The sequence below is a fragment of the Stegastes partitus genome, unplaced genomic scaffold (genome assembly GCF_000690725.1).
Source record: "Stegastes partitus isolate 25-593 unplaced genomic scaffold, Stegastes_partitus-1.0.2 Scaffold2240, whole genome shotgun sequence".
In the NCBI taxonomy this organism is placed as follows: domain Eukaryota; kingdom Metazoa; phylum Chordata; class Actinopteri; family Pomacentridae; genus Stegastes; species Stegastes partitus.
In genome coordinates, this window is record NW_007579971.1 from 35,442 (window position 1) to 61,177 (window position 25,736).

The window sequence follows — 25,736 nt, forward strand, 5'->3', positions numbered from 1 at the left end:
AACAGCTGATTAGATTTATAAAGTCAGAGAAATACAGCAGGAATCAATTACACTGATCAGAAATCAATACAAGCACTTCAGTCAACTTTACAGCTGTTAAACTGAGCTTAAATGAAACATTACAGCAACACATCTGGACGTCACAGCGTCACATCTGTCCACTGGTGTATTTAAACCCCCAGAGTTAAAGTATAAACACTCAGAAATTATTTGGACCCTGATGTTTTAACAGACTTTAGACAAACAAGACAAAAGGCAGCGTTTTAAAATGAGGAAAATCTTCAGAGTTCATGCTGATATACTTCATTTTTTTTCTTGGTCATGTTTAAGACAACAGGATGATTCACGTTAGGAAGATAAAAGTTAAATCTTAAAACAGGAGATCATTTCATCCATGAATGTAAGACACATTTTGTTAACGTGAAAAATATGTCATTGACAAACATTAATAGTGTTTATGTTGAAACACGTCAATCAGAGCTGAATACAAACTGTTGGGTCACATGTTTCATGTCATGTAAACTCCTCACTGCAGGTCATGTTTCCATTATCGTCATCACCGTCACACAGAGAGCAGACTCAGTGGTGTCCATGGTTACAGTGTCCATGGTGATGGTGTCCATGGCAACAGTCTGCACCAATCTGAGTGTAAATTGAAACATTTGGACGTTTTGCAGAAGTTAAAAGTTCAAATTCATGGATCTCAACATGTCATCATGTTTTCTACATCAATAAAAGGTCCTTCATCAGGCGAAAGCATCATCATCAGGAGGAGCTGACCTCTTAACCTCCCAGGCGTTACAACAAACCAGCTGATTGGTCAATTAAACCAATGTCCTACACAAGTATAAAAGACACAGTCATGCTAACATGCTAACAGACAGGAAGAGCACCTGCTCTTTAATAAACAAACCTGATCTACGATTCAGTTCAAAGTAACACGACCCGAACCCTCCCTCTGTAGTTACTACACCTCCCAGTTCTCCCAGTCCTCCCAGTTCTACCAGTCCTCCAGCTCATGAAGCTCTGAGTTTCAGGTTTGTTCAGACACCAGGTGAACTCAGTGCACACAGTCAGTTAAGTTTACCTGTGGAGTAAAAGCTGGACGTTCGGTCTGAACAAACTGAGATCTTTTGTTTTTATGCTGTGAATCAAACTTAAACATTTGTTTTCACTTTGTCCCCATGTTCAACAGATTTTTGGTTTCACGTATAAAGAAAAAGAAAAACACAGATTCTTTTTGACTAAATATTCTGACGCTAAATGTCCACAAACAGAACCAAATGTTTCTAAGACTAGACTGACTTTGTACGTTTCTGTATAAATAGCAGATTATAATCTCTGAGTCTCCACTGACAGCAGGCTGTGACTGTAGATCCAAAGGCATCCTGGGTAATGTAGTGTGGTGACCGTTAATGTGTCTCATCAGGCTAAATAAATCTGTCTGCATCAAACAAACTGTCTGCTGAGGAACCACAGTGATCTGGATCAGAACAGCACCAGGTCCGGATACTGTGTTTACTGTCCGTACAGCATAAATTCACGTATCGTGTAGTTCTGCGTTCTGTCCAACATGTGAACTGCTGTTTACTGCTGGTGCTTGTCACACTGGTCCTCACAAACAAACAAAACAAACCAACAGAGACTACATTAGACTCTCAAAGACCTGAAGGCATTAAAACTGAGGCAACTCGGCGAGAACTCAGACAGCGAGGACTCTTAAACAATGAGGACTCTTAAACAGCAAGGGCTCGGACAGACTCTCGAGTGAATACCTGACCAGGTTTGTTTGAAGCAGACAGAGACTTTAAACTGAACTTTGGAGGCAGAAATGTTAACCATCTGTATCAAATCCAACCCACCAAAACAACCCTCCAATCCCCAACAAATCCAATAATATATGTTATACCCAATAAGATCCCTCCCTTTAAACTCCACCCACTCCAGCACCTGTGGGCGGAGCTCCAGCAGACATGATGATGTAAACAGGTCACATGGTTATACTTCCTGTTTCTAACCTAACAGCAACGTTCAAAAACGTTTGAGGAACAAAAGTTGGCCAGCTGAGATCTGATTTGGTAAAAACTCCAAGACAGTAAATAATGTCGTCTCCAGCTCCTTTCACAATGTCTGTCTGTGACATCACAGCAACAACACAGTGACACCAGCAGAGGTCCCTGAGGCCATCAGGTGCAGGTGTGACGTTAACTCTCGCTCTCCTCCGGGATGTCCTGCAGGTCTGAGGGGTCAGAGGTCACAGGTTACCATAGTGTCTGATCACAGACCGATCAATGCAAAAACATCTGGTATGTTTGATCATAATAACACAGTAAACAATACTTATTCCAATCATTTAGTCATGATCAATGACAGTTATCAGCTGTTTGCACTGACCTCTGGGACTGTCAGAGCGAGGAGAAATCTTCATCACTTCCTCCTCTTCCTCCTCATTTCCTTCATGGACACCATCTAATTGGTCAGTTGGATCCTGAGTGGCCAATGGGGCAAGGGGGCGGAGCTCCAGCTCCCTGCTGCCACGCCTCCTGTGAACCTGCTGACAAACACAGCTTAACTGTTACAAAAATTTATGATAGTTTAGCTATAATTTGCTACTGTTAGTGTTACTTTACTTGGGTTCAGTTTAATCTGCTTCAGTTTATTCTGGCTCATTTTATCTATTTCAGTTATCTGTTTGAGTTTAATCTAGGTCAGTTTATCTGTTTTTGTTTAACCAAGTTGGCTCGACAAAGATTAAAGCTCCAGTCAGAGCTCACGTATATCAACTGTCTTTGTCAACTCAGGCTTTCTGCTTCAAATTCTGTGTACGTTCAAATAAAAGAAGGCGTTTAACGCGTCGTGAGACTCTTCTTCTCCACAAAATGAAACAATCGTGCATAGCTGCTTCAGTCAATAAATTGTTTTAATAGGGAACAATGAGGAATATAAACATTTATGATGGTAAAAAGCACCGCTACTGCAAATGATGCAAGACAGAGATGCTGGTAGAAAGCTGTTAAATGTGTTAATATATTTATTTTACAGATCAATGCAGCTGCTGATTTCTAACTGACAGCTGCACATTAAAACTGTTAAGCTTTAAACTTCATATATTTAAACATGATATTGTATCAAAGTGCACTGTCCCATAATGTAGGATCTCACTGTAATTTTTGGCCAAATCAAAGTGAAATCAATATTACTGATTGAAAATTCTATTTAATAAATACCAGTAGAATAATCAATTTTCTAATCTGTGTTCTATCAGCTGCAGAATCAGCATGTAAACAGACTTGACATCAAATCAGAGCCAAACAAAAAAAGCATGTTTATGTGATTTCTGCGTCACCAACTAAATAAAACTAAAACCTGGGTTCAGTGGCAACATGATACATACAGTGTGTGATACTGTAACTACACGGCATCAGTCAGTGATATTAGTAACACACAACTCAGCATTTTTATAGATAAAACATATTCCCTCAGCTGAGAATCTGTATCGCTCATAGAGAATTGTCAGGAAATGATTTGGTTAAAGGGAGACACATTTTCCAGCTGCTTTAAATCTCGAACTCTGAGCATAACTTGCTCTCGACCAGGTTAACTCCACAGCATAAGTTTCCATGGAGGTCTAGCAGATAAAAAGAGAGCCACCTTTGTGACACGGAAAACTCTGACTTTAGGCTCAACACACCTCACTAATCAACTAATCTTACTTCGTAGTACCACCCTCTGGTTCTGTTTGTTTTGGCTCTGTTAGTTCATTTTATCCTGATCCAATTCAGTCTGGCTCAGTTTATCCTTGTTCTGTTTATCTTGGTTCATTTCACCTAATTCAGTTCATCTGTTTCAGTTTAACCTGGTTTATTTTAACCTGGTTCAGTTTATCCTAGTTCCTTTTAACCTAGTTTTGGTTATCCTGGCTCATTTCTCCTGCTTCAGTTTATCGTGGTTAATTCTGTCCTGGTTTATTTTAGCCTGTTTCAGTTTATCCTGGTTTATCTTATCTAGTACAGTTTACCTTGGTTCTTTTTAACCTTGATTAGTTTATCTGGTCCAGTTTTTATAATATTCTACACTACTCACTTGTTCTCCCTTGATGACGTCGCTGATCTCTCCATTGCTGCTCCTCCTCCTTGATCCCGCCCCATCTCTGACTGACTCCTCCCCTCTCAGACGCAACCGTGTGACCTCTTCCTGCAGCAGCTCCACCTGTCTTCGTAGCAGCACAGCATCTCCGCCGGCATCCAGCCCGGTGTCCCGTGACATCGACCGGCTGAGGCGAGGGCCAGAAACAGAACCAGAGCCAGTGGAGGGGACGGAGCCTGTGCTAACTGACAGCTCCAGGATTGAATCCTGACGAATCACAGCAGCCTGGGGGCGGAGTCAGTGGGTATTTGACACTGTTTATCTGTGTTGTGGTTATATTTCACTCTGGTTCTATACTTTCTTATTCTGTGTTTTTACTGTATTGATGTACATATTGATGTAGTTTCATTTTCCAGCAGACAAACTTCCACCAATGGTTCGATTGATCTCATGCGTTATTATTTAATTATGAACAAACTAATGAGTTACTGTAGTGACTAAACTGCAGATTGGTATCTGACCTGCAGGGCATGGAGCTGCGTGCTCAGGTTGACCAGTCGCTGGCGGACTTCCTGTGGAGAGGACACATGACAGCTGTTAAACACTCTGATTGGACAGAAACCAGGAACATCTCAGTTAAGGTTACTGCGGCTGGATCACAACTGGACAACAGCTAGATTATAGCCCAGCCTGCTCTCTGCTCTCTGACTGCTGGGAGTTTGGATTTGATTCTTAATTTATGGCAAGAGAGTTGCTGTTTTCTGTTACTGATGCCATTAAATCCAGTAATACAGACAAGCAGCAAGCTGGTTTGAGTTTTAGGTTTAGTTGTAGATTTAGTTGTAGGTTTGGTTGTGGGTTGAGTTGTGGGTTTAGTTGTGAATTTAGTTGTAGAGTGAGTTGTTGGTTGAGTTGTATGTTGATTTGTAGGTTAAGTTGTGGGCTGGTTTGTGGGTCAGATGAGGCTGAGGGTCAGTCAGAAAAAGAACAGAAATTAACCCACTGTGGTCGGGAAGAAGAAAGTCTTCGTTACCTCGTTCAGGGTTCGTTCCTGCAGCTGGTTACCATTTCTGTCCTGAAACACAAAACATCAGAAAAGAATAAGACAGATGTTCTGTTGGACAAACCTGCAGCAGTCTTGTTTTGTTAGTTAACATGAAGAGTCCAGTCTATCACAGACTACAACCTGGATAACAAACATGAACTACAATCAACACCTTTTAGACAACCCAACAGAAATTGAAAGAGGAGAGGCTTTGGAAAAGTAGAAGTTTTGGCAGAGCTGTTGTGAGATATATATATATATATATAATTATTATTCTTATACATAAGGCTGTTCGGCCACATTTTTTTCTTCTTTATACATGTGGACCTTTTCATAATTTGATTCCTGTCATGTGATGTGTGAACAGCTGCTCTGAAACTACAACCACAGACCAGTTCAACATCTGTGCAACTGCAGACAAACATTCTCCCAGGATTTTTCATGATGGACACAGACTTTGTTAACCACATCTCTGGACTATAGGTCTGTGCTACTCATTAACACCTGAAATACGAGAACTTTGAGCATCTCCATACTGGAACAGCTGCAGGTAAAAGATCAGGAGGTGAACCAGGTGAAGCCGGTCCTTTGAATCTGCTGAGGAAACTCAGTTTGAAAGTCAGAGAAATATTTGATCATCTGCCTGCAGATCTCACTTAAAGTTAAAAACACATTTGACCATGTGAATAAAATACCAAACGCATTCAGCATCACCCTCAGGTCTGTGTAGTGACATGTAAAGAAACAAGTCCTCGATTTCAAAAAACCCTGAAAACCTTCACACTGGCAGCTGATCACATGACAAACATCATAAACAGAACTAACATGTTTAATACAACCTGTGATCACAGGTGAAGATGGACTTACCTTGGAAGAGCTGCTGTTCACCTCAAAGGAACCATTCAGAGAACCAGAGTCTCCATCTGAGAGGAAGACAGACAGGCAGGTAAGGACAGAGAGACAGACAAGTACAGACAGGTAAAGACAGACAGGTGAGTCTAACAGCTCCATCTGTCAGATGGGAACAATCTCCATCAGGTTAACTTAAACGTACAGAGGTTGATCAAAAAGTTAAGAGCCTGTTCTCACAAAGGGCATCACAGTTGTTTGCTCCTCTTCCTCAAAATTAAATCCAGTCAACGTTTCTCTGATTGGACTCAGTCTAGCAGAGCATAACTACACAAAGAAACACTTCAACAGTAATGGAGGGTAAAATTAATAAAGATTAGATTTTTTATTAGCACAGTCTATGACCTTTTTGAACAACCTGTGTATAGTAAGTAGGAGACAGGGTGAGGAAACAAAACAGGTGCCAGGTGTCAGATCACAGGTGACACAGGTCATGTGACTTACTGCTCAGGTCCTGGTTGCCATTGGTTACGTTGGTTACGGAGGACTTGTTGATGCTGCAGCCTGACAGCAGCTCTGTCAGCTTGTCAACTGAAACAGAAAACAGGATGTTCATTTCACTGTGATTTAGCTTGAAACTGAAGCTCCACCCCTAAACGCCTCCTTACCTTCACCGATGGCATTGAGGAGCAGCGGCTCGGCCTGAGGTGTGTGAGAAGTGTCCGATCTGAACAGGTTCCTGGAGGAGGAGGTTTTGACCTCCACACCTCCATCTTCTTCTTCTGTTCCTCCTCTGCCTGTCGCCTCTACCAGGTCAGAAAACAGTGTGACGCGCTCCTGCAGGAGCTCCAGCACCTCTCGGTCCTTCTGCTGGATGTCCGCTGGGAGGACGACAAAACGTGCAATCAACATGTGGATCAGAGAGATGATGTAGCAGGAGGTGTACAAGTGGATGTAGTAGTACGTGAAGAATGAAGAGTTGAAGTAGATGAAGTAAAAGTGTAGCAGGAGATGTAGTGGTAGATGTAGTAGTAGGTGAAGTAGGAGGTGTAGTGGTAGGTATAGTAGGAGATGATGTAGTAGTAGGGTGAGCAGTACCTTTGAGTCTGCGCAGCAAAGCCTTGTCTTCAGTCTCGATGAGAGGAAACTCATCTCTGGATGGACAACTGAAAAAAAACATGACATTGAGTACTAAATACCGTACTACACTGTATGTACTGACAACTACATACCATAATACTCTGTATGAAAGACTACCAACTGCACTACACTGGATGTATAATCATAATAATATTTGATCAGATTTATAAAGCGCTTTTCTAACTCAAAGAGTAACTCAAAGACGCACACACTGTCAGTTATTCTTTCACACACATTCATTCTGGTGGTGGTAAGCTACGATTGTAGCCACAGCTGCTCTGGGTAAGACTGACAGAGGCGTGGCTGCCATTCTGCGCCTCTGGCCCCTCCGACCACCACCTCAAACAATCCCTTCATATGCATTCACACCACACAAGGTGGGTGAAGTGTCTTGCCCAAGGACACAACAACCATGAGACAGGTTACAGGGCAAAATCGAACCGTTGACCTTCCGATCATTGACCGACTTGCTCTAGCACCTGAGCAACAGCTGTACTGAGAATGACACAGTGTACTACATTATATGTACTACAACTACCAACTGTACTACACTATACATACTGAGAACAACATACTACTATGTTGTATGTAAAGAGTACAACATACTGTACGCCACTGTACATACTGAGCACTACATACTGTACTGCAGTGTACAGTGCAGTAGTACTCAGTACTTTGAGTAGGGATTACTGCAGTACTCACCTGAGTGCAGCCTGCTGGATGCGGCTCATCCACGTGCGTCGGTCATCTTTGGACGAAGTGTGCAGCTCGTACATCTCTGGAGGGGAGGAGTTACTGATCAGGTACATCCCTCGCTCCTGATTGGCTATGTCTCTGACGATCAGTTTATTCAGCGACACCACTGGAGACTTGTCCTAGACACACAGGTGGAAAGGTGAGACGGACAGATAAAAAGACAAGTGAGACAGGCAGACAGACAGATGAGAGAGACAGCTAGTCCTGTCTGTATGTTCCATAGTTCTGGAGGACTTTAATAGTCAACAACAACAGAGAAACCTTAACACAAGTGAGCAGAGGAAGGTCTTAATCTGACACTCAGGTGAGACAAATTATATCAGGTGTGACTCACCAGTGATGCGAAGGTGAACTTCTGGTCTTTCTCCTGAAGGAAAACCAGGATGTCTGACATCAGCAACACCTGCACATCTGGAGACAAAAACAGCATAGGTGTCAGGTGTTAGCAGGTTTAAGCTCCGCCCACATATATGTAACTCCTCCTCCTTCTCACCCTTCATTCTGGAGCCCTGGACCTTCCACTGCAGTGCCCCCTCAAACAAAAGTCTCCTCCTCAGCAACTCTCCTCCTCTAAACACTCCTCCTCCACGGACCTCCGCCTGGGCCCGTGGATCCAGCCGGGCCTGGATCTCCTGCAGCCGCCTGGTCCGGTCTAGCTCCAGAACTTCCTGGTCCACCGAGCTGATCAGCTCCTTCAAGAGGCTTAAGGCCTGACTCAGAGCCTGTGCCTCCTCCTCGTTTCCTGCAGGGAGTCATTAAAAGTCGGAGGTCACTAAATGTCGGAGGTCATTAAAGGTCAGAGGTTGGTAAAGGGCAGGTGATACTAAAGGTCAGAGGTTGTTAAAGGTTATTAGGTTATTAGGCAAGAAGTCTTCAAAGATCAAAGGGTATTAAAGGTCAGAGGTAATAAAGTCAAAGGGTATTAATTCTTAGCAAAAGTCAGGATTGTTGAAGGTCAGAGGTCATTCAAGGTCAGAGGTCATTCAAGGTCAGCAGTATCAGGTTACCTTTGGTGTTGTCGAGGATTCGTTTAATGAGGACGGGATACTTTGTGATTCGCTGTGTCACCAACAAGATGCACTCTTGTATGCCATGACGACGCAGAAGAGGACCACGACAGACACGCTGAGCATTGTGGGATAGACAGAGACATGTGGTTAATGTCAGCACAGTAATAGCAGCTGAAAACAGTTTAAAATGCATGTAAACCAACTTAAATTGGTTGAAATCAGGTTTGGTTCTAGTTAAACCAGGTCTACACTGGGATAAATCTGTCTATATCTGGGTAAACTAGAATAAACCAAGTCTTTATGAACTCAGCTGAACTCAGAGTGTAAATGTAAACCTGCTCCAAACAAGATTCAGAAGGTCTAAATCAGGCGAAGGAAGTCCAAACTAGATTTTAGCCCAATCCAAAAACAAAACCAGAATCATGCAGAAAGCTAAATAAATCAAACCAGGCTTAAACTGCATCTGAACCAAGGTTGACCAGTTTGAACCAGGTTTAAACAGGATCTAAACAATTTTAGACCAGTCTGAACCAGTGTAGACTGGATGTGCATCTCACCCTGACAAACTGCTGGAGCCTTCGGTCTCGAGCTAAAACTTCCTTGTAGAGTTTCACAGCTTTGGGGTGTCGACTGCAGAACTCTGAGTAAAGTTTCTTCATGTCGTCTGCACACTGGCCTGAAAACTACATACAGATACAGAAATGACTACATACAGGATATGAAGTCAGATTTAGATACACACACACACACACACACACACACACACACACACACACACAAACACACACACACACAAATATATAGATAATACAGTATCTACAGTATATATACACAGCTGTGAACAAAAGTTTACATACACTTATAAACATATATATACTTTGTACATTGCTGTATGTATATTTTTGATCCAGCAGAACAGAAAATGAAAGAATCTAAATTCATAATGACAAGACTCATGTTTCAATTAGGAAATTCAGAGTTATAGAAGTCATTGGAAACTTGAGACTGCCATGATATACATGGTCTTTGCAACTGTGCATAACGATGAGTATATATATATATATATATTTGTTCTCTGTTACCTGTCTGTCTGTCTGTCTGTCTGATACCCATCCGTAAATAGTAACCTGGTGTAATACAATAAAATGATCCTGATGAAGGAACAGCATCCTCAGCAGTGACTGAAAGTGTCCACCAGGCTGCGCTGTGTACTTGCTCAGGTGTGCAGTTGAGGCTTGGTTCTCTGTTACATGTTGATGCTGTTTCACTAACACCTTTTTACCAGTGGGTGAGTGTAAAACGCCTCAGATGTCACGCCTGTGCAGTGACGGGACACCTAGACGTCACCTGTGCTGCTGTACCTGTCGAAGCAGCAGGTCTCCCAGACGGCGGACTGTGAAGTTGGTGGCGCTACCCTCCGCTAGTCCCTCCTTCCTCCTGCTCAGCAGCTCTGACAGAAAGCTGGAGTGGAACTCCAGCAGCTGATCCAGACAAGGGAAGATGGTGTGCACCACACCCGCCTCCAGCATCACCTCCTCCAGCATCCCTCGCCGGTACACGCCCTCCATGATCCGCAGAGTCCGGACATGGTGGAACTCCGTTTGAATCAGCTCTGTGGCAGAGAGACACATGGACAGTCAGCTCTGTTAGTTTTTAAGAAAAAGAGATACACAAAGACATGTCCATGACAACAGATTGTCAGGTGGAGATCTTGTTGTATATCTGTTGCATGTATGTTGTGTGTTGTATATAGGTTGTGTATATGTTGTGTATGTTGTATATATGTTGTATATACATAAGTTAGATGTTATATATACGTTGTGCATATGTTATGTATTCATTCTGCACATGTTGCATATATGTTTTATATACAGTACCAGTCAAACGTTTGGACACACCTTCTCATTTAGTGGTTTTTATTCATTTTAATTATTTCTACATTGGCGATTAACACTGAAGGCATCAAAACTATGAAAAAACAATAAGTAGTAGTAAACAAAAAAGTGTTAAACACTTCAGAATATGTTTTATATTTTAGATTCTTTAAAGTAGCCCCCTTCTTGTTTTGATGACAGCTTTGCACACTCTTGTCATTCTGTCAATCAGCTTCATGAGGTCGTCATGAGATGTTGTGTCCAAAGTTTTGACTGGTACTGTACTTTGTTTTTATGTTGTATCTATGTTGTGCATATATGTTGTATATATATTTTATATAGTTGGGTATGTTGTATAAACGTTGTGTATATGTTTTATATGCTGTGTATATACATTGTGTATATATTGCATAGACATTGTATATATGTTATGTATATGCTGTGTACATTATTATATATGTTGTGTATATGTTGTATATGCATTGTATTGTTGTATACACATTGTGTACATGTATGTTGTAAATACATAATGCAAATGCTGTATATAAGTTGTGTACATGTTGTATATACATTATGTTCATGTTTCTGTACCGTAGATGACATCCTGCTGCTTGATCAGGTCTTTGTGCAGCGTCTGCAGAAAGTTGGGCTCCACAGCGAGACTCCAGCTGTCGGCCTGAACACAGCTTCCCTCCACCTGCAGCTCCTCCAGCAGGGGGCTCCACCACCACTCACCTGCACAGGGATCAAAGCTTCATGAGGAGCTACAGAAAATACCACCTCAGACAGTAGTGTTACTGAGGGCTGAGCAGCAGTTCTCAATACATCAACTGATATTCTGATCAATAAAAAGTGATTGACCCACCGTCATCAGTGAGAGACTCCATGGACAAAGTTCTGCTCCTGAAGTTTAGAGACTCCGTGGACTGAGATAGAATCCTCCTGAGACCTACAGAGTCCTCCGTCCCACTGTGAACAGACAGAGAGACAGGTAAGTGTTACGCCAGTGAGACGGACAGACTGAGCTCGATCTCAGCCAGAAACATTGCTCAGCATGTGGTACATGCACACATCATGTTGACGTGATGATGCAGGAGCATCTTCTCCTCTCAGGTGGAGTCCAGAGTCACTAACACGACAGTTGGTCGCAGGTGAATGACAGATCAACAGACAGATGCAGCGAAAAGAATCAGGATGATACGACATGAGGCAGGTAGAGCTGCTGTCAATACGATGCTTAATGTTGACGTTATCCAGACTTATCCAGACTGATGCTCATGTTTCTCTTTGTGTGTGAATATCTATTTATTCATTCAGGAATCTGCATCAAACTGAGAAATGTTGGATTTGTTCTCTGAATGATACTGTCACCACAATCTTGCAATGATCTCTCCGCTCAGCCTCACCCGGCAATGTTATTGGTGGAGACGCTCTTGGCGAGTGAGAGGCCGGATCGAACCCGTCTGGACCCGAGCAGTGACTGACGAAGGCTGTCTGAGGGATAGATGGCCGAGCTCGGACGTTCCTTCATCATCGGAGCTGCAGAGAAAAAGAAACATAACACTCATTGGAATGAAATTAAAACAAAAAGAAACACAGAAGAAGAAAAAGTTTGTCATCACATTTGAGAATAAACAAACTGAATCTTATGACAGATGACATCCTGACAACAAAAATCCTGATCCTAGAATGCACCTGGACAGTGACTGTGGTAGAGACAGACAGGTAGAGACAGACAGGTAGAGACAGACAGGTAGAGACAGACAGGTAGAGACAGACAGGTGGACTCACTTTTGGTCCGCAGGGCAACGTTCTGCAGAGCTGAACTGTTTCTTACCAACGCCAGCTTCTGTTGCTGTTGGAGACACAGACAGACAGGTGCAGACAGATAGGGAGTCAGTTTGTCTCTGCATTGAAGATCTAAGAAAGGTAAAATGTGAAAAGTAAAGACAGTCTTACCCTCTGTTTCATCTTGGCACAGCTGGCCAGACTGTCTCTGCAGCGGTTGTGGATGGTGACATTACAGGCTGTGAGAGAGACAGGTGGACAGAGAGACAGACAGACAGACAGACAGACAGACAGACAGACAGAGAGAGACAGGTTAAAAAACGCTTAGACCATCCTGATCTTTGAGATCAGATCAGAACATTCAAACTTAGAACCTTTTCCATGACTCCTGGAACTTCCTCAAGGAACATTAAAACCTCTAGAAATCACTCACACACACACACACATGCACACACAAACACACAGACGCACATAGACAGACACACAAACACACACACGTAGACAGACGTGTACACACACACACACACACACAAACACACACACGCGTAGACAGACGTGTACACACACACACACACACACACACACACAAACACACACACGTAGACAGACGTGTACACACACACACACACACACACACACACAGTGGTATTTATAACTGTGTGTCTGTTTTGGTTCAGTGATGAAATCATCTGGAAAAAGTGAAGTCACGTTTATTATAGTAAATGAACGTGTGTGTGTTACTGTGTGTGTCCGTCTGCGCGCGTGTGTGTGTGTTTGTATGTGTTACTGTGTGTGTCTGTCTGCGTGTGTGAGGCAGTTTCTTCCTAAAGGGGGCGGCAACGAGGCAGTTTCTGCCCTCAGGGGGCAGTAACGACATCAGCTGGTTGACATATTAACACACACAGTAATACAAAGTCAGCTGAATCGGCTTGGATTGACTCTGATTCTGAAAGTGTGTGTCTTTGTGTGTGTATGTGTGTTAATGTGTGTGTCCTAGATTGTGATTGGCTGCTGCAGATGAACCCTGAGAACTGGGTCGAGGGGACACATGTGTCTTACAGTGTGTGTGTGTGTGTGTGTATGTGTGTGTGTGTATGTGTGTGTGTGTGTGTGCTAATCTGAAGATACATCTGTTCATTGTAAAGGAGGATTAACACACCGTCTGTCACACTCACAGTAGACAAAGACTCCATGCACCATGTTGTTGGTTTTCAGAGTGTCATAGAGAACAATGACCAATCAGTCAGCTGATCAATAACCCCCAATCACATTCTGCTGCTGCTTCAAAACAAAAGCCTCTTTTGTGGAACCACGGGGAGACAAACACTGACATACAAATTAGAAAGATGTGATCACAGAAACTAGTCCACCTGTGACTTCCAATCAGTCTAACTGCATAAACATGGTTCTAAAATGAGCTGTGAACAGCAGAACTTTCTCAGTTTTGGACCTATGGGCTGTGTCCATCTGCATATCAAGAACTGAACAGAGGAACTGAAAAATCTGACTGTGAGACTTTACAAAAATAGAAAAGGATCCGGGAAGATCAGTGAGAAGCTGAATATCAGTGAAACACTGTGTCAGCAGTAATCAGGAGGTATAGAAGGATCCATAGTACCACTAATCAGAGCTGCAGTGGTGGTTCTCCTAAAATGACTCCACAGACAGTGAACAACTTCCTCAATCTGCTGTGAAAAACAGATGGCAGCTGCTTCAGACTTGGCACAGGGGTTATCAGTGGAAATCAGAGTGTCTGTGAAGCTCGGACAGAATGAACGACACTGCAGAACATCAACTCTGACGGACGGAGGACAAGAAAAAAAAATAGTTGCTGCTCAGAACAAAACTCATAATGAAGGTTTGCTAAAGAAAAGGAAAATAAGTCTGAGGAATGTAAGGAGAACATTCTGCGGTCAGATGAAATGAGACCACAATAAATTAGCTGGGGTCAGATGGAGTCCAGCATGTTTGCTAAGAACCTGACCAGGACGACTACAGTGAATGCATAGTCCTGACAGTGAAGCATGGAGGTGGAAGTGTGATGATATGGGGCTGCATGAGTGCAAAAGGTGTTGGGGAGATGACATTTATGGATGCACTATGAATTTCTGTGGAAAAACCAAATACTGGATGTGTGTATGTTACATATATGCTGTGTGACTGTTGTGCTGACGTTACCTGGGCAGCTTAGCGCCTCCTTAGCCGTGATGCTGCGGTTGCAGGAGGAGCACAGTGTGGTGGACGACACTGTCAGGGAGGTGAAAAGGTGACCGTTGCTAGACCGGGCCTCCCTCTCTCTTGCCTCCTTCTCTCTCTCCTTCAGACGCTCCTTCTGTTTATTCTGAACACACAGAATCAGATAATCAATAGTGTTATTGATTATTAGCTTTGAACCCGTGTGACCACAGGTGAGCTCAGTAAGATTCAGCTGTAATGAATAGATGAACAGAATCAGTTCTGTGCTTTATCAGAGCACGTTTCTAGTTTCTGTCTTTGTGCTACAAAACAAAGAAGTGAGCAGAGGGGGGAGGGGGCAGTCTAATACCTGGAGACCTCCTGTCTGCTAGGGGGGAGGTTAAATCATGGAGCCTCAGCTGCATTCAGGTACTTAGAGGCATAAAGCTGCTCATATATCACAGGTGTATCACCGGTGCATGGATGACTAAATGTGAGGTTAGTGAATCAGTTGACAGCCTGCTTAACAACCTAAACTAACAAGGAAACAACTGTTTATTCTTTAATTAACTACAAAACTCATGTTGACCCGATAGAGGCACCAGTGGAAGGTCAGCATCACCACAACTCATTCTTTCATCAGCTCAACAAATGAAGCTTTACAAACACAACCTGTACAACAACAGCACAGCACAACAACATTTAAAATGTGGTTAAGCACAATATCCAAACAATTTACACACTGTGGACAATTTGTCCGTCAGTCATTGTCTTTGTCTTTCTGAACTTCTTCTTTCTATTTTGTTTATCTTTCTTGAACTGGGCGGAGCAGGAAGAGGAAGTGTGTGTGTTTGTGTGTCTCTGTGAGGACCAGCTTCAGAGCGTGTTCCAATACCACCACGCTGTGCGACATACTACAACAACATTCAATTCAACCAGTACGTCAAAAATACTCGGATGTCTTACATCATCTGGTTTCCTTCTGCACTTTGTAGTCAATGACTTTCTCATTTATTCTTCAAAAGTTAAACATTTAGCAGTTCAGCAAAAAACTTTTTTTGGACCCACAATCCTTTGCAGGAGTTACATCACATCCGTTGTCAGTAGAAATGAATCTTATGGCAGCTGATTTCTCACTGCGACAGTCTGTGTTGAAGTTTTGTGATGAGGAAGTAACACATGAAACAGCTGCAGTACAAACTGACAGGAAAACACAAAGCATGAGAGCAACGCCTCAGTGTCAGGTTCTGGTTCTGGATCAGGTTCAGGATCAGGCTCTGAAGATTTCTCATCAATCATTCTAATTGTTCTCTTAAAAGATGAATCTAAAACTTTTTTTAAAAAATCAATGGAAGGATCAGCAGCTACATATACCTCTGATAGATGAATTTCATAAATATTTTTGAAACACAGCAGCTTTCAGAGGGAACATTTCATCAACTATAACTGAACATTCAGCAGTAAAATCAGATTTTACTCTTCTACACAGAAATCCTGATCATTTTAATTAAACTCAGTCACACCTTCACCTTTTACTGGTGAACAAGCTGAAAACAATGGTTGTGTTGTTGTGCTCATGTTGTGTCATGTCTCTTTTGGCCAACAGTTGGAGCGAGTTTAAGCAGCTGCAGTGCATTATGGGTAGGCGGACTGCCCTGTGAGAGAACTGATTGATCCAACGTATTCTACAAGAAACTCGTCCATCAAGTCTCTCATCATTTCCTCTTCCAAGTGGTTTAAAGCAGAAACGTTCACGTCCAACTGGACCTGGACCTCTGACTCACCTGGTACCTGACACATGATGATGAGGATGATGAAGATGATACATTTTCACACAGAAACAGGTTTTCTTGTGTTTTCATGCTTCGATTTTATGTTTCTGTTTCATTGTTTGTTGCTTGTTGTTTCAGAATTATTTTAACTTTCACCTGTTTCTCTGATCAAAACACCAACAGCAATAAACTGAAAGACTCGACTCCGACTCCCACAATGCATTTCACTACCAGCCAGCCAATCATAGAGCTCCACACCGTGCCGATCCTACAAACCATTAAAAGCAATTTTTAGAAACTCAATCAAACATTTTCTCTTTTTCCTTTTCCTGTCTTGGTGAACTGAAGCTTTGTTTAAAAAAAATGCAGGCTTTAACATGTTTTAAACAGATGAATTGATAATTTAATGGTCAGTTCAACATTGATAATTGATAATAATGAGAAGATCTATTTATTGATCTGTAAACTGACACATAATACGTGTAAATGGTTGAAACTGTTTCAGAAAGTGGTGACAGTCAGCGATCAGCTGATCAATAGATAAAGAGCTCAGTGATGAGGAGAATAAAGAGGCCTCTGTCTGCTGGGCATCATGAGACAGAGCTGAGGTTTAACCAGAGAGAAGCTGCAGTCTGAGAGAACAAACTCAGGTAACTGATCCCAGATCTTTATTCACCTGGGAGTCATGTGACCTGGCTCTGTGTGACCGTTATCTACGTTTCCAAACAGAGGGAACACAAAGAACAGGACTTTCTCATTTATTCTGCAAAAGTTAAACATTTAGCAGTTCAGTCTGAAGCTGAACAGACTCTGGGCTGTTTCAGTAGGAAATAAACTCAACATGAAGCCGAATATATATGAAGCTGCAGTAACCTGCTAAAATGTAAAAACAGCTGCTTCTGCTTCCTGGTCTCAAGGCTGTTTAACAGCAGCGGACACGCCTGATTGGACGGCTGTTGTTGTGTTTAGCGCCAGTGATGGACACGGTTTCCTGATGTCAGTGAATGTTTGTCAACATGTTCGACATGTTTCTGCACAATAACCCTGAAACCGTCAAACATCAGATCATTCTTTGTACAACTGCACAACTGAACCACAACAGAAACCGATTCCAGATTCATCATGTCTGTGGGAACTGGTTGGTTGATTTCTATTTAAACATGTAACATGTTGAAGATGATTGGTCCTTCTCTGATGGTTCCTCAGTAACGTGCTGCTGAGGTTCTCTCCTCCCATTGGTCAGAAGTGAGTACAGATCACCGTTCATCCAGGCTAATCATCACCTGATGGTCAGCTCGATGTCAGGCCACCTCCTGTCGGGGGTTTGTGATGTGGTTTTGGTGAGTTTCTATGTTCAGACAAATCAAAATCCAACCAACCAGAGTCTGACTCGCTACAGCTGAACAACAACAACACAACAGTGTGGCAGCAGTTGCTGACTGATATAAAGCAGCTCCATACTGTGAGAGTGTCCTGCCTCTTTAAATGTGGCAGCTGTTGACTGTAGTTCAAATTAAATATGAACTCAGATCAGATCAGACTGTTCAAACTGTGGCTCTAATTAAGTTGTGATGATTTTTAATAAACTGTGTTTGTACATGAAACACTGCAAAGCTGTAGGTAAATATTTTATCATTCATATTGACGTACCTCTTCTATAATCGGCACAAAGCAAACATTTTTTCTTTTCTTGTTTTAATCACAGCGCTACAAGTTTTTGTTTCCTCGCAGAATACCTCAAACATGGTTCTTCAACAAAACCGGATAAATTTATTTAGTGAATCAGTGTTCAGGGTGATGTTCTGCTTGAAGAGAACCTGAAGATGGATCATCTGTCCTGAATACCGAGGAACAATGAGGAACACTGTAAAATAGCTGTAATTTACAATCTTCAGAATGTTTCTCGCGAATTGCCTATGATAAATGAACTAATTTCCTGTTTGTTCATTGTTTTATGTTAATGACATTAAATGTTTATGTTAAATTAACTATTTTCAACAAAGTTTAAATATTTAAGTCAGCTGTATTTAGGCGACTTAGTTTTTAAAAATGAAATAGCAGTTTGACTGATTTTACCTGAAATCACAATCAAAACACAATTTATGGTGAAAAAAAATATTTTTGCAGATGAACTCTACTTGGTGTTTCAATCCCATGATGCACCTTGTCATAGTCATGTGGCAACAGCTGAAGGTAAAATCGTCGCTGGGTGTCTGGCATCACACAGAGAAGTGACGTCACTATGTACTTGAGGGCAAACAAACCAATCAGACCCTCCATCACTGTTTAGCCTCAATGACTAAAGAGGAGCTGATCACTGATCAATAGTCTCGTTGGAGAGGATTCAGATCTGATCATATTCAGTCAGCAGCTGGACAGATTTCAGTTCAGTTCACTGTGATGTCATCGGTACATCGATGACATGTGCAATCAAGATGGCTGCATGTTTTAGTCAGGTGACCTGACGACATGGTGGAATTCACCTGATCTAACAGCTGATTGGTTTAGATGTTAATTCAACAATGAGACTTTTCATCTAAGTTGATTTTAAGAGATTTTATTCATTTGATGTTGAACATTTGTTCTCCATGTGTGGTTTATCAGTCACATCACAAACTGAATATACTATTTATATAAATATAAACTCTCGGCTCATTTAACAACAGTAGCTCCTTCTGATATTAAAATAACCGACACTCTCAATATCTGATGGATCAGTAACAAAGCTGCTGTATTGTATTTCTTTCTACTGTATTTGACTGTTTATCAGCGTTTTTTTTTGTTCTTGTTTATTTCTGTAGTTTGACAGGTTTGGTGTCATGATTAACCTGATCTGATGGAGGTTTAACCATGAGCAAAAATTAGATATCATAGATCACAGATTACAAACACAAACCAGTGAGTGTCTGTTCAGACTGAATAAAACCGTCCGTCTTTTACGTGCCGCAGTCTGATCTGATCCAATCTGATCTGATCGCATTACAGGCACAGCTCATCTCCAACAAACCTATTGGTTCACATGCATCCTGTGACACAACTCTTTGTAAAGTCATGTGGCCACACAGACTCACTGCAGTCTGATGAGATAAGCACAACTTTTATTCTGAAGTCCTCACAGTTGATTAACACAAGCACAAACTCTTTCAGATCTGCTCTCCTTTAAGCGATTTAAGAGGTTTCTTTTCACATTTCAGCTCCAACATTGGTCCAAAAACATCAGAGGGAGCAAAAATCACAAACACGTTCATCACCTTGCTTTACATTTTCACATCTATTGCAGAGTCTGAGCTTCATCACAGCATTTATATTTTACTGTAAAAGTCTGATTTATTGAATAAAGTCTAAATATCTGTGTTTCATTCAGATATTTGTCTTTTCACAGTCTCACAGCAGGATATGTGCAGCAGTGACATTATTGTGTGCATCACTGCTTCCTATATTTAAATATAGAACATGACTTAATCACCAAAGTAACCACGAAAGCACAGCAGCAGTGAGCAACAGTGAACACACAGTTTTCTGTAGCTAGATTATCATCACAGGGACAGAAGTTTGACTGAAATGATAAACTGTTTAGTCTTTGGAGAGTTTGATAAACGTAAAGTGTCTCAATGACAGGATGTGTCACTTTCACACACTGATGGAATGCAAAATATTTTATTATTAATATTATCATACTTCCATAGCTAGGTTTTACAAAGTCATCATCACGCATGCCATCAGTGGCAAAGGGTCAAAGTCAAACAAAGGTGCTCATCTGCCGTAAGGGGCAACTTAAAGTTCAGTGTCACCAACCTGTCAATTAGAGGACAACCTGCTCTCCCACCTGAACCACAGCCACTATGTTACAGACCACTTGTCTGAAAAAGCTATGTTGTAATAGCCCCTGGCTATGAGAAGGAGGCTTCTTCAGTCAGGTATTGACGGGCCAGAATGGCTGCAGCTGTAGCAGTTACACAACCAAAACCTTGGGTGTGGGAGAAGTTTGGGGAGGCTATGGAGAAAGACTTTCAGTTGATCTCAGGGAGGTTCTAGCAAACCATCTGATGCCTAAGGAAAGGAAGGCAGGGCTTGGCCCAGGCTGTGTTCGGCTTGGCGGAAAGAGCACTTTGAGGAGCTCCTAAACCCAGTTAACATGTCTTCTGTGGATAAGGCACAGTCTGAAGGCTTGGGGGAAGTCTCATCCACATCCATGGCAGAGGCCACTGATGTAGTTAAGGAGCTCTTGGGTGGCACAGCGCCAGGTGAGGAAGATTGAGGTCTGACATCCTGAAGGCTCTGAACATTGTTGGACTGTCTTGGCAGACATGACACTTCAATGTTGTAAAGTTATTGGGGACATTGCCTGTGGAGTGGCAGACCGGGTTGGTGGTTCCCATTTGCATAAAAGACAGACTGGAAGGTATGCTCTAATTATCAGGGTATCACACTCCTCAGCCTCCCTCGGAAAGTTTATACCACAGTTTTGGAAGGGAGGCTCCAACAGATTGTTGAACCTCGGATTCAGTAGGAGCAATACCTGGTGGAGGATTCAACAGGAGTACAGGGTACTGGTAAGAGCTCTGTATATATTCTTGGTGCAAAATCAAATACTTTTCCAGTGGGTGCTGGACTCTGCTAGGGTTGCCCCTTGTCTCTGAACCTGTTGGTGACAATCATTTACGTGATTTAAGGTACAGCCAGGGTGATGAGGGTGTCTGGTTTGAAAACCTCAAGATGTGTCTCTGCTTTTTGCAGATGATGGGGTTCTGTTGGCTTCATCAGACTGTGACTTCAGCAGGATTGGAGCCATTTGTTGCTGAGTGTGAGGCGACCTGGATGAGAGTAAGCATCTCCAAGTCTGGGGCCATGATTTTGTGCCAGAAACCAGTGGATTGCTCCTTTTTGGTTGGGGGTGAATAACAGGAAAACGAAACATGAAATGGACAAATCATTGCAGCATCAGCAGTAATGCAGGCATTGCACTGGACCACTGTGGTGAAGAGGCAGGTTTGTCTTCTGGCTCAGCTCTTAATTTACCAGCTGATCTACACTCCAACCCTCACCAATAGGCAAGAGCTCGGGTGAGACTGAAAGAATGAGACACAAGCAGCTGACATGTGTCTCCTCTACAGGATGTCTGGGCTCAGCATTAGAAAGACTGAGGAGCTTGGACATCCAGAGGAAGGTTGCACTGGAATCACTGCTCCTTCGAAGGAGCCAGCTAAGGTGGTTCGAGCATCTAGTCAGGATCTTACTGGGTGACTTCCTTTTGAGGTTTTCTGGGCACACCCGGCTGGGATGAGACCCTGGGGTAGACCCAGAGATTAGGGATGGGTATCGTTACATTTTAAAGTGACTACTACTGTTACCAATACTGCTTATCAAACCAGTACTTTAATGGTATTCTTATTGGTACTTTTTGATTGTTTTGGTTTATTTGTTTGTTTTGTTTTAAAAGAGTAAAAACTAAACATATTAACAACAGAAAAAAGATTGCTTTATTATTTCAAACACACTGTATATGAATATAAATGTTAAAACATTTATATAGACACTAATGTTGGGTTGATGGGAATGATCAGAACACTGTGGACAGTGTCAAAGTCTTTACTCACAAAATTATGCATTGTGTTTCATTACACTGTGCAACAGAATTAAAAGCTCCACCCTGAACAGAAATTAGGTAAACGTCATAGACTGATGATAAAACCTGTTTCACTCTTCACTTTTGAGTATGAAATGAATACAGGACTTTGACAGTATTTTTACTGTGTGATTTTAATAGTTTAGTTAACAGGTGAAGTACTTCTTCTGCCACTAATAAAAAACATTCAGATGGAGATTGTAAAAATGAGGTAAGACAGAGTTTGTCTGCAGCCGTCAAGTTACTAAATCCTGCTGCTCTGAAAGTGAAACTAAAATTCTGAATGACAGATGAGACGATGCCCTAAATTTCAGGTTGAATTTATGAACACAGTAAGTTAAACAAACGGCTGGAGAATGCATCATTTTAATCATTAGTCTATGTTCGTGAAATGTGAGTAACTCCATTTGTAGGCTGCATAACAAACCTGGTCAATGAGGGATGGACTACGAGCTCAGCAGTCAAATGGTACATTTCTTAGTCTGTATGTGATGAACTTTTACTGAACGTTTTCGACGATTACGAGTGTTTCTGCTCTGACATGCAAACAACATGGTACTTTTGTGGCAACAAACATTTTCTGCATCAGTTTTACTGAAGTGTGTTAGTACTTTTAAATGTTTGTCACCTGTGTGCTGCACAGAGCTGCACTGACCCTCAGACACCAGGTGTTCTGTCTGTCGAAGCTCCAGACTCCAACAGACAGAACACCGTTTTGGATCTGAATAGCAAAAGTGCATCACAGACACATCAGACACGTCTTATGGCGATGAGATAGAATGTGCAACACAACGTTCTTCTTGCTTCCTAATGTCCCGTCAACAGAACCGTTAATGTCGGAGCTTATTGATCTTCTGGTATTTTAAAATGTTACCGCGGGCCTCATCTGTTAGTACCCATCCCTACCAGGGACTACTTATTTCATCTGGCCCGGGAATGCCTTTGGATGCCCCTGGAAGAACTAGAAAGTGGAGCTAGGAAGACAGATGTCTAGAATGACCTTCTTCACCTGCTGCTACCAAGATTTGATGCCGGATAAACTTATGAAAATGGATGTTACAGATCAGCTGTCTGAAAGGAGCTTCGGTTTTATATCAGTTTCAACTTGTCGTCTCTCAGGAACTCCAACAATCTGACAAATAATAATCAGATCATCTGGAACAATGACTTTGATGTGACTGTTTTAAAGATGTGATAAATCTTCTGACTGTTTCCATCTGTTTTTTTGTTTTTTTTTATGAAAACAACGAAAATTTGTCAGTTTGAGTTCATCTCATGAATCAGAGTTTCAAAGAGCAGCAAATTTTTGTTTAGATATTTTGGAATTTAAAAAAAAAACTAATCCTCATTTTATCAAATCCGTCTGTCTCTCTGTCTGTGTTTCTGTCTGTAAACAGATTTTATGTTTTAGTTCAGAGGTCAAACATCCACCTTCACTCCTGACAACACTTCCTGTATGACACACACACGCACACATTCACACACATGCACAGACACACACACACACACACACACACACACTCCCCTCCCCCCGCCTCGTTTCCTCCTGCAGGACAAAGCGGCCACGCTGCTGCTAACGGACACACCGGACACACCGAACACACCGAAACACACCGAAACTCAGTCGGCACACTCTGATCACACGAACGGACACACACCGTAACGCGCAAAGCGTAACACACACGCTGTAACACACACGCGCTGTAACACACACGCGCTGTAACACACACAGACGGACACACACTCCTGGTCGGTCTGAACGGAAAGAAAAGTGTTTCCCGTTTTTTCTCAGAGCTGAAACTTTGACCATCACATCACAGACACACACACACTCACACACACGCACAGACACACTCCGATCATTTAGCAATTATCAATGATTGGTCCTGGAGAACCTTTGGTCTTCTGTAACGGAACTGGCGGTGTTTTCCAGATGTGAGCAGACAAAGCGGAACAAAGTGACGCGGGGCTTTCGGCTCTTCGTCTGATCAATAACTCCGTCTGATCAGCTCCAGATCGATCCCTGATATCCTGATCGATCAGTAAAGTGAGGTGCACGCGCCGTGAGTGTGTTTGTTGAGTTTTTTGGTGCGCTCACCTTCAGATTTATTTCCTTCATCCTGTCCTGCCTTCGGCTCTCCAGCAGCCGAGACATCCCACCAATCCGCGAATAGATCCTGATCAATAACCGATCAGTTCCCAGCCTCAGTAATAATCCGGTAACACGGTGCTGGTTCTGGTCCCGGAGCAGTCCGCAGTCTGAGCCGGGGGGGCGGGGCTTTGCTCTGACTGACAGTTGCGCTCCGTACTTCTGATCAATCAGGACTCAGCCCGCTACAGCCGCCTGCAGCAAATCACGTCGCCGTTCGCGCTCTAAGCCCCGCCCGTCTTCATCAGAGAGCGCTTCTTTTGATCACCAGTGCAGTGACGTGGCAGTGATGGACGGAGTCAGTCTCTATGACAACGTGTCAACGTCACGTGATCCACAGCAGCCAATCAGAGGACCGTGGAAGGTCACGTGAGTAACGAACATGGGTGACCGATAAACCCCGCCCCACTATAGAGGAGTGAACAACAGCTGCTGTGTGACGTGGAACCCCAGAGAACTGACCCCGCCCACCGCAGACAAAAGCGGCGTGTGACGGTTCTTGAACCGAACAAACCTCGCACTACAACGGACACACAAAGACACCGGAGACCACTACACTGATCAATACACGAGCCAATACACTATTAAATACACAAACCAATACAGTATTAAATACACGAACAATACACTGTTAAATACACGAACCAATACACCAATCAGTGACTGATTGTGATAGCATAGTGTATTATTACTAAAGTACAGTGGGTTTGAACTACAGTACAATGTGTTACAACTACTGTGCAGTGTATCATTACTACAGTGTAGTCTGCTCATACTACAATGCATTGTGTTGGTACTACAGCAAAGTGTATTTTTACTACAGTAGGGTGTGTCAGTACTACAGTACAGTGTGNTTTTACTACAGTAGAGTGTGTCAGTACTGCAGCATGATGTATTTTTACTACAGTTCAGTGTGTTAGTACTACAGCACGGTAAATTTTTTTACTATAGTAGAGTGTGTCAGTACTACAGTACAGTGTGTAGTACTATAATAAAGTGTATTTTACTACAGTAGAGTGTGTCAGTACTATCATACAACACAGAGACCATGTGACGGCTGCAGCCTGTGAATACAACATCTGTTCACATCTGGTACTGACTGACACTGTTACCCTGACAACCAGCTGCAACACATTACACAGGGAGGGAGGCAGCGATGTCATCCTGCTGACCTCAGAACCAACCAATCAGCTGACAGCTACACCTGCTGACAGCACAACAACTACACCTGTGTGTTGAGTACTGTATGACACGAGTACATGTAACGTAGTACTCTATATGAGTCCTGCATGATATTAGTACTTGTTATAGAGTACAGTGTATGAGCACTGTATGACACTGGTGCATGTAACGTAGTGCTCTATATGAGTACTGCATGATACTATTGCCTGTAACAGAGTACAGTGTATAAACACTGTATGATACTGGTACATGCACCATAGTACTCTATATGAGTACTGCATAAT

At 42.5% G+C, this 25,736-nt stretch overlaps 1 protein-coding gene across 3 annotated transcripts; it reads right to left on the bottom strand.

Annotated features, from left to right (window-relative positions):
- Positions 1 to 24,365, bottom strand: arhgef2b (rho/rac guanine nucleotide exchange factor (GEF) 2b). Of its 3 annotated transcripts, none has more exons than XM_008304488.1 (22): positions 24,220 to 24,365; positions 14,727 to 14,889; positions 12,720 to 12,787; positions 12,552 to 12,615; positions 12,167 to 12,299; positions 11,626 to 11,729; positions 11,352 to 11,495; positions 10,248 to 10,498; positions 9,444 to 9,569; positions 8,884 to 9,001; positions 8,370 to 8,618; positions 8,211 to 8,287; positions 7,823 to 7,995; positions 7,079 to 7,146; positions 6,649 to 6,861; positions 6,485 to 6,571; positions 5,999 to 6,054; positions 5,120 to 5,161; positions 4,608 to 4,658; positions 4,084 to 4,371; positions 2,395 to 2,551; positions 1 to 2,239 (listed from the first exon to the last, which is right to left on the bottom strand). In XM_008304488.1, exons 1-22 carry the CDS (start codon positions 24,274 to 24,276, stop codon positions 2,205 to 2,207), a joined length of 2,724 nt encoding a protein of 907 aa, XP_008302710.1. In that variant the 5' UTR covers positions 24,277 to 24,365; the 3' UTR covers positions 1 to 2,204. The 3 variants fall into 3 exon arrangements, with proteins under 3 accessions (XP_008302710.1, XP_008302709.1, XP_008302711.1); XM_008304487.1 differs by having other exon boundaries at positions 2,395 to 2,554; XM_008304489.1 differs by lacking the exon at positions 24,220 to 24,365 and adding an exon at positions 15,690 to 16,517 and having other exon boundaries at positions 2,395 to 2,554.
- Between the last annotated feature and the right edge of the window lie 1,371 nt (positions 24,366 to 25,736).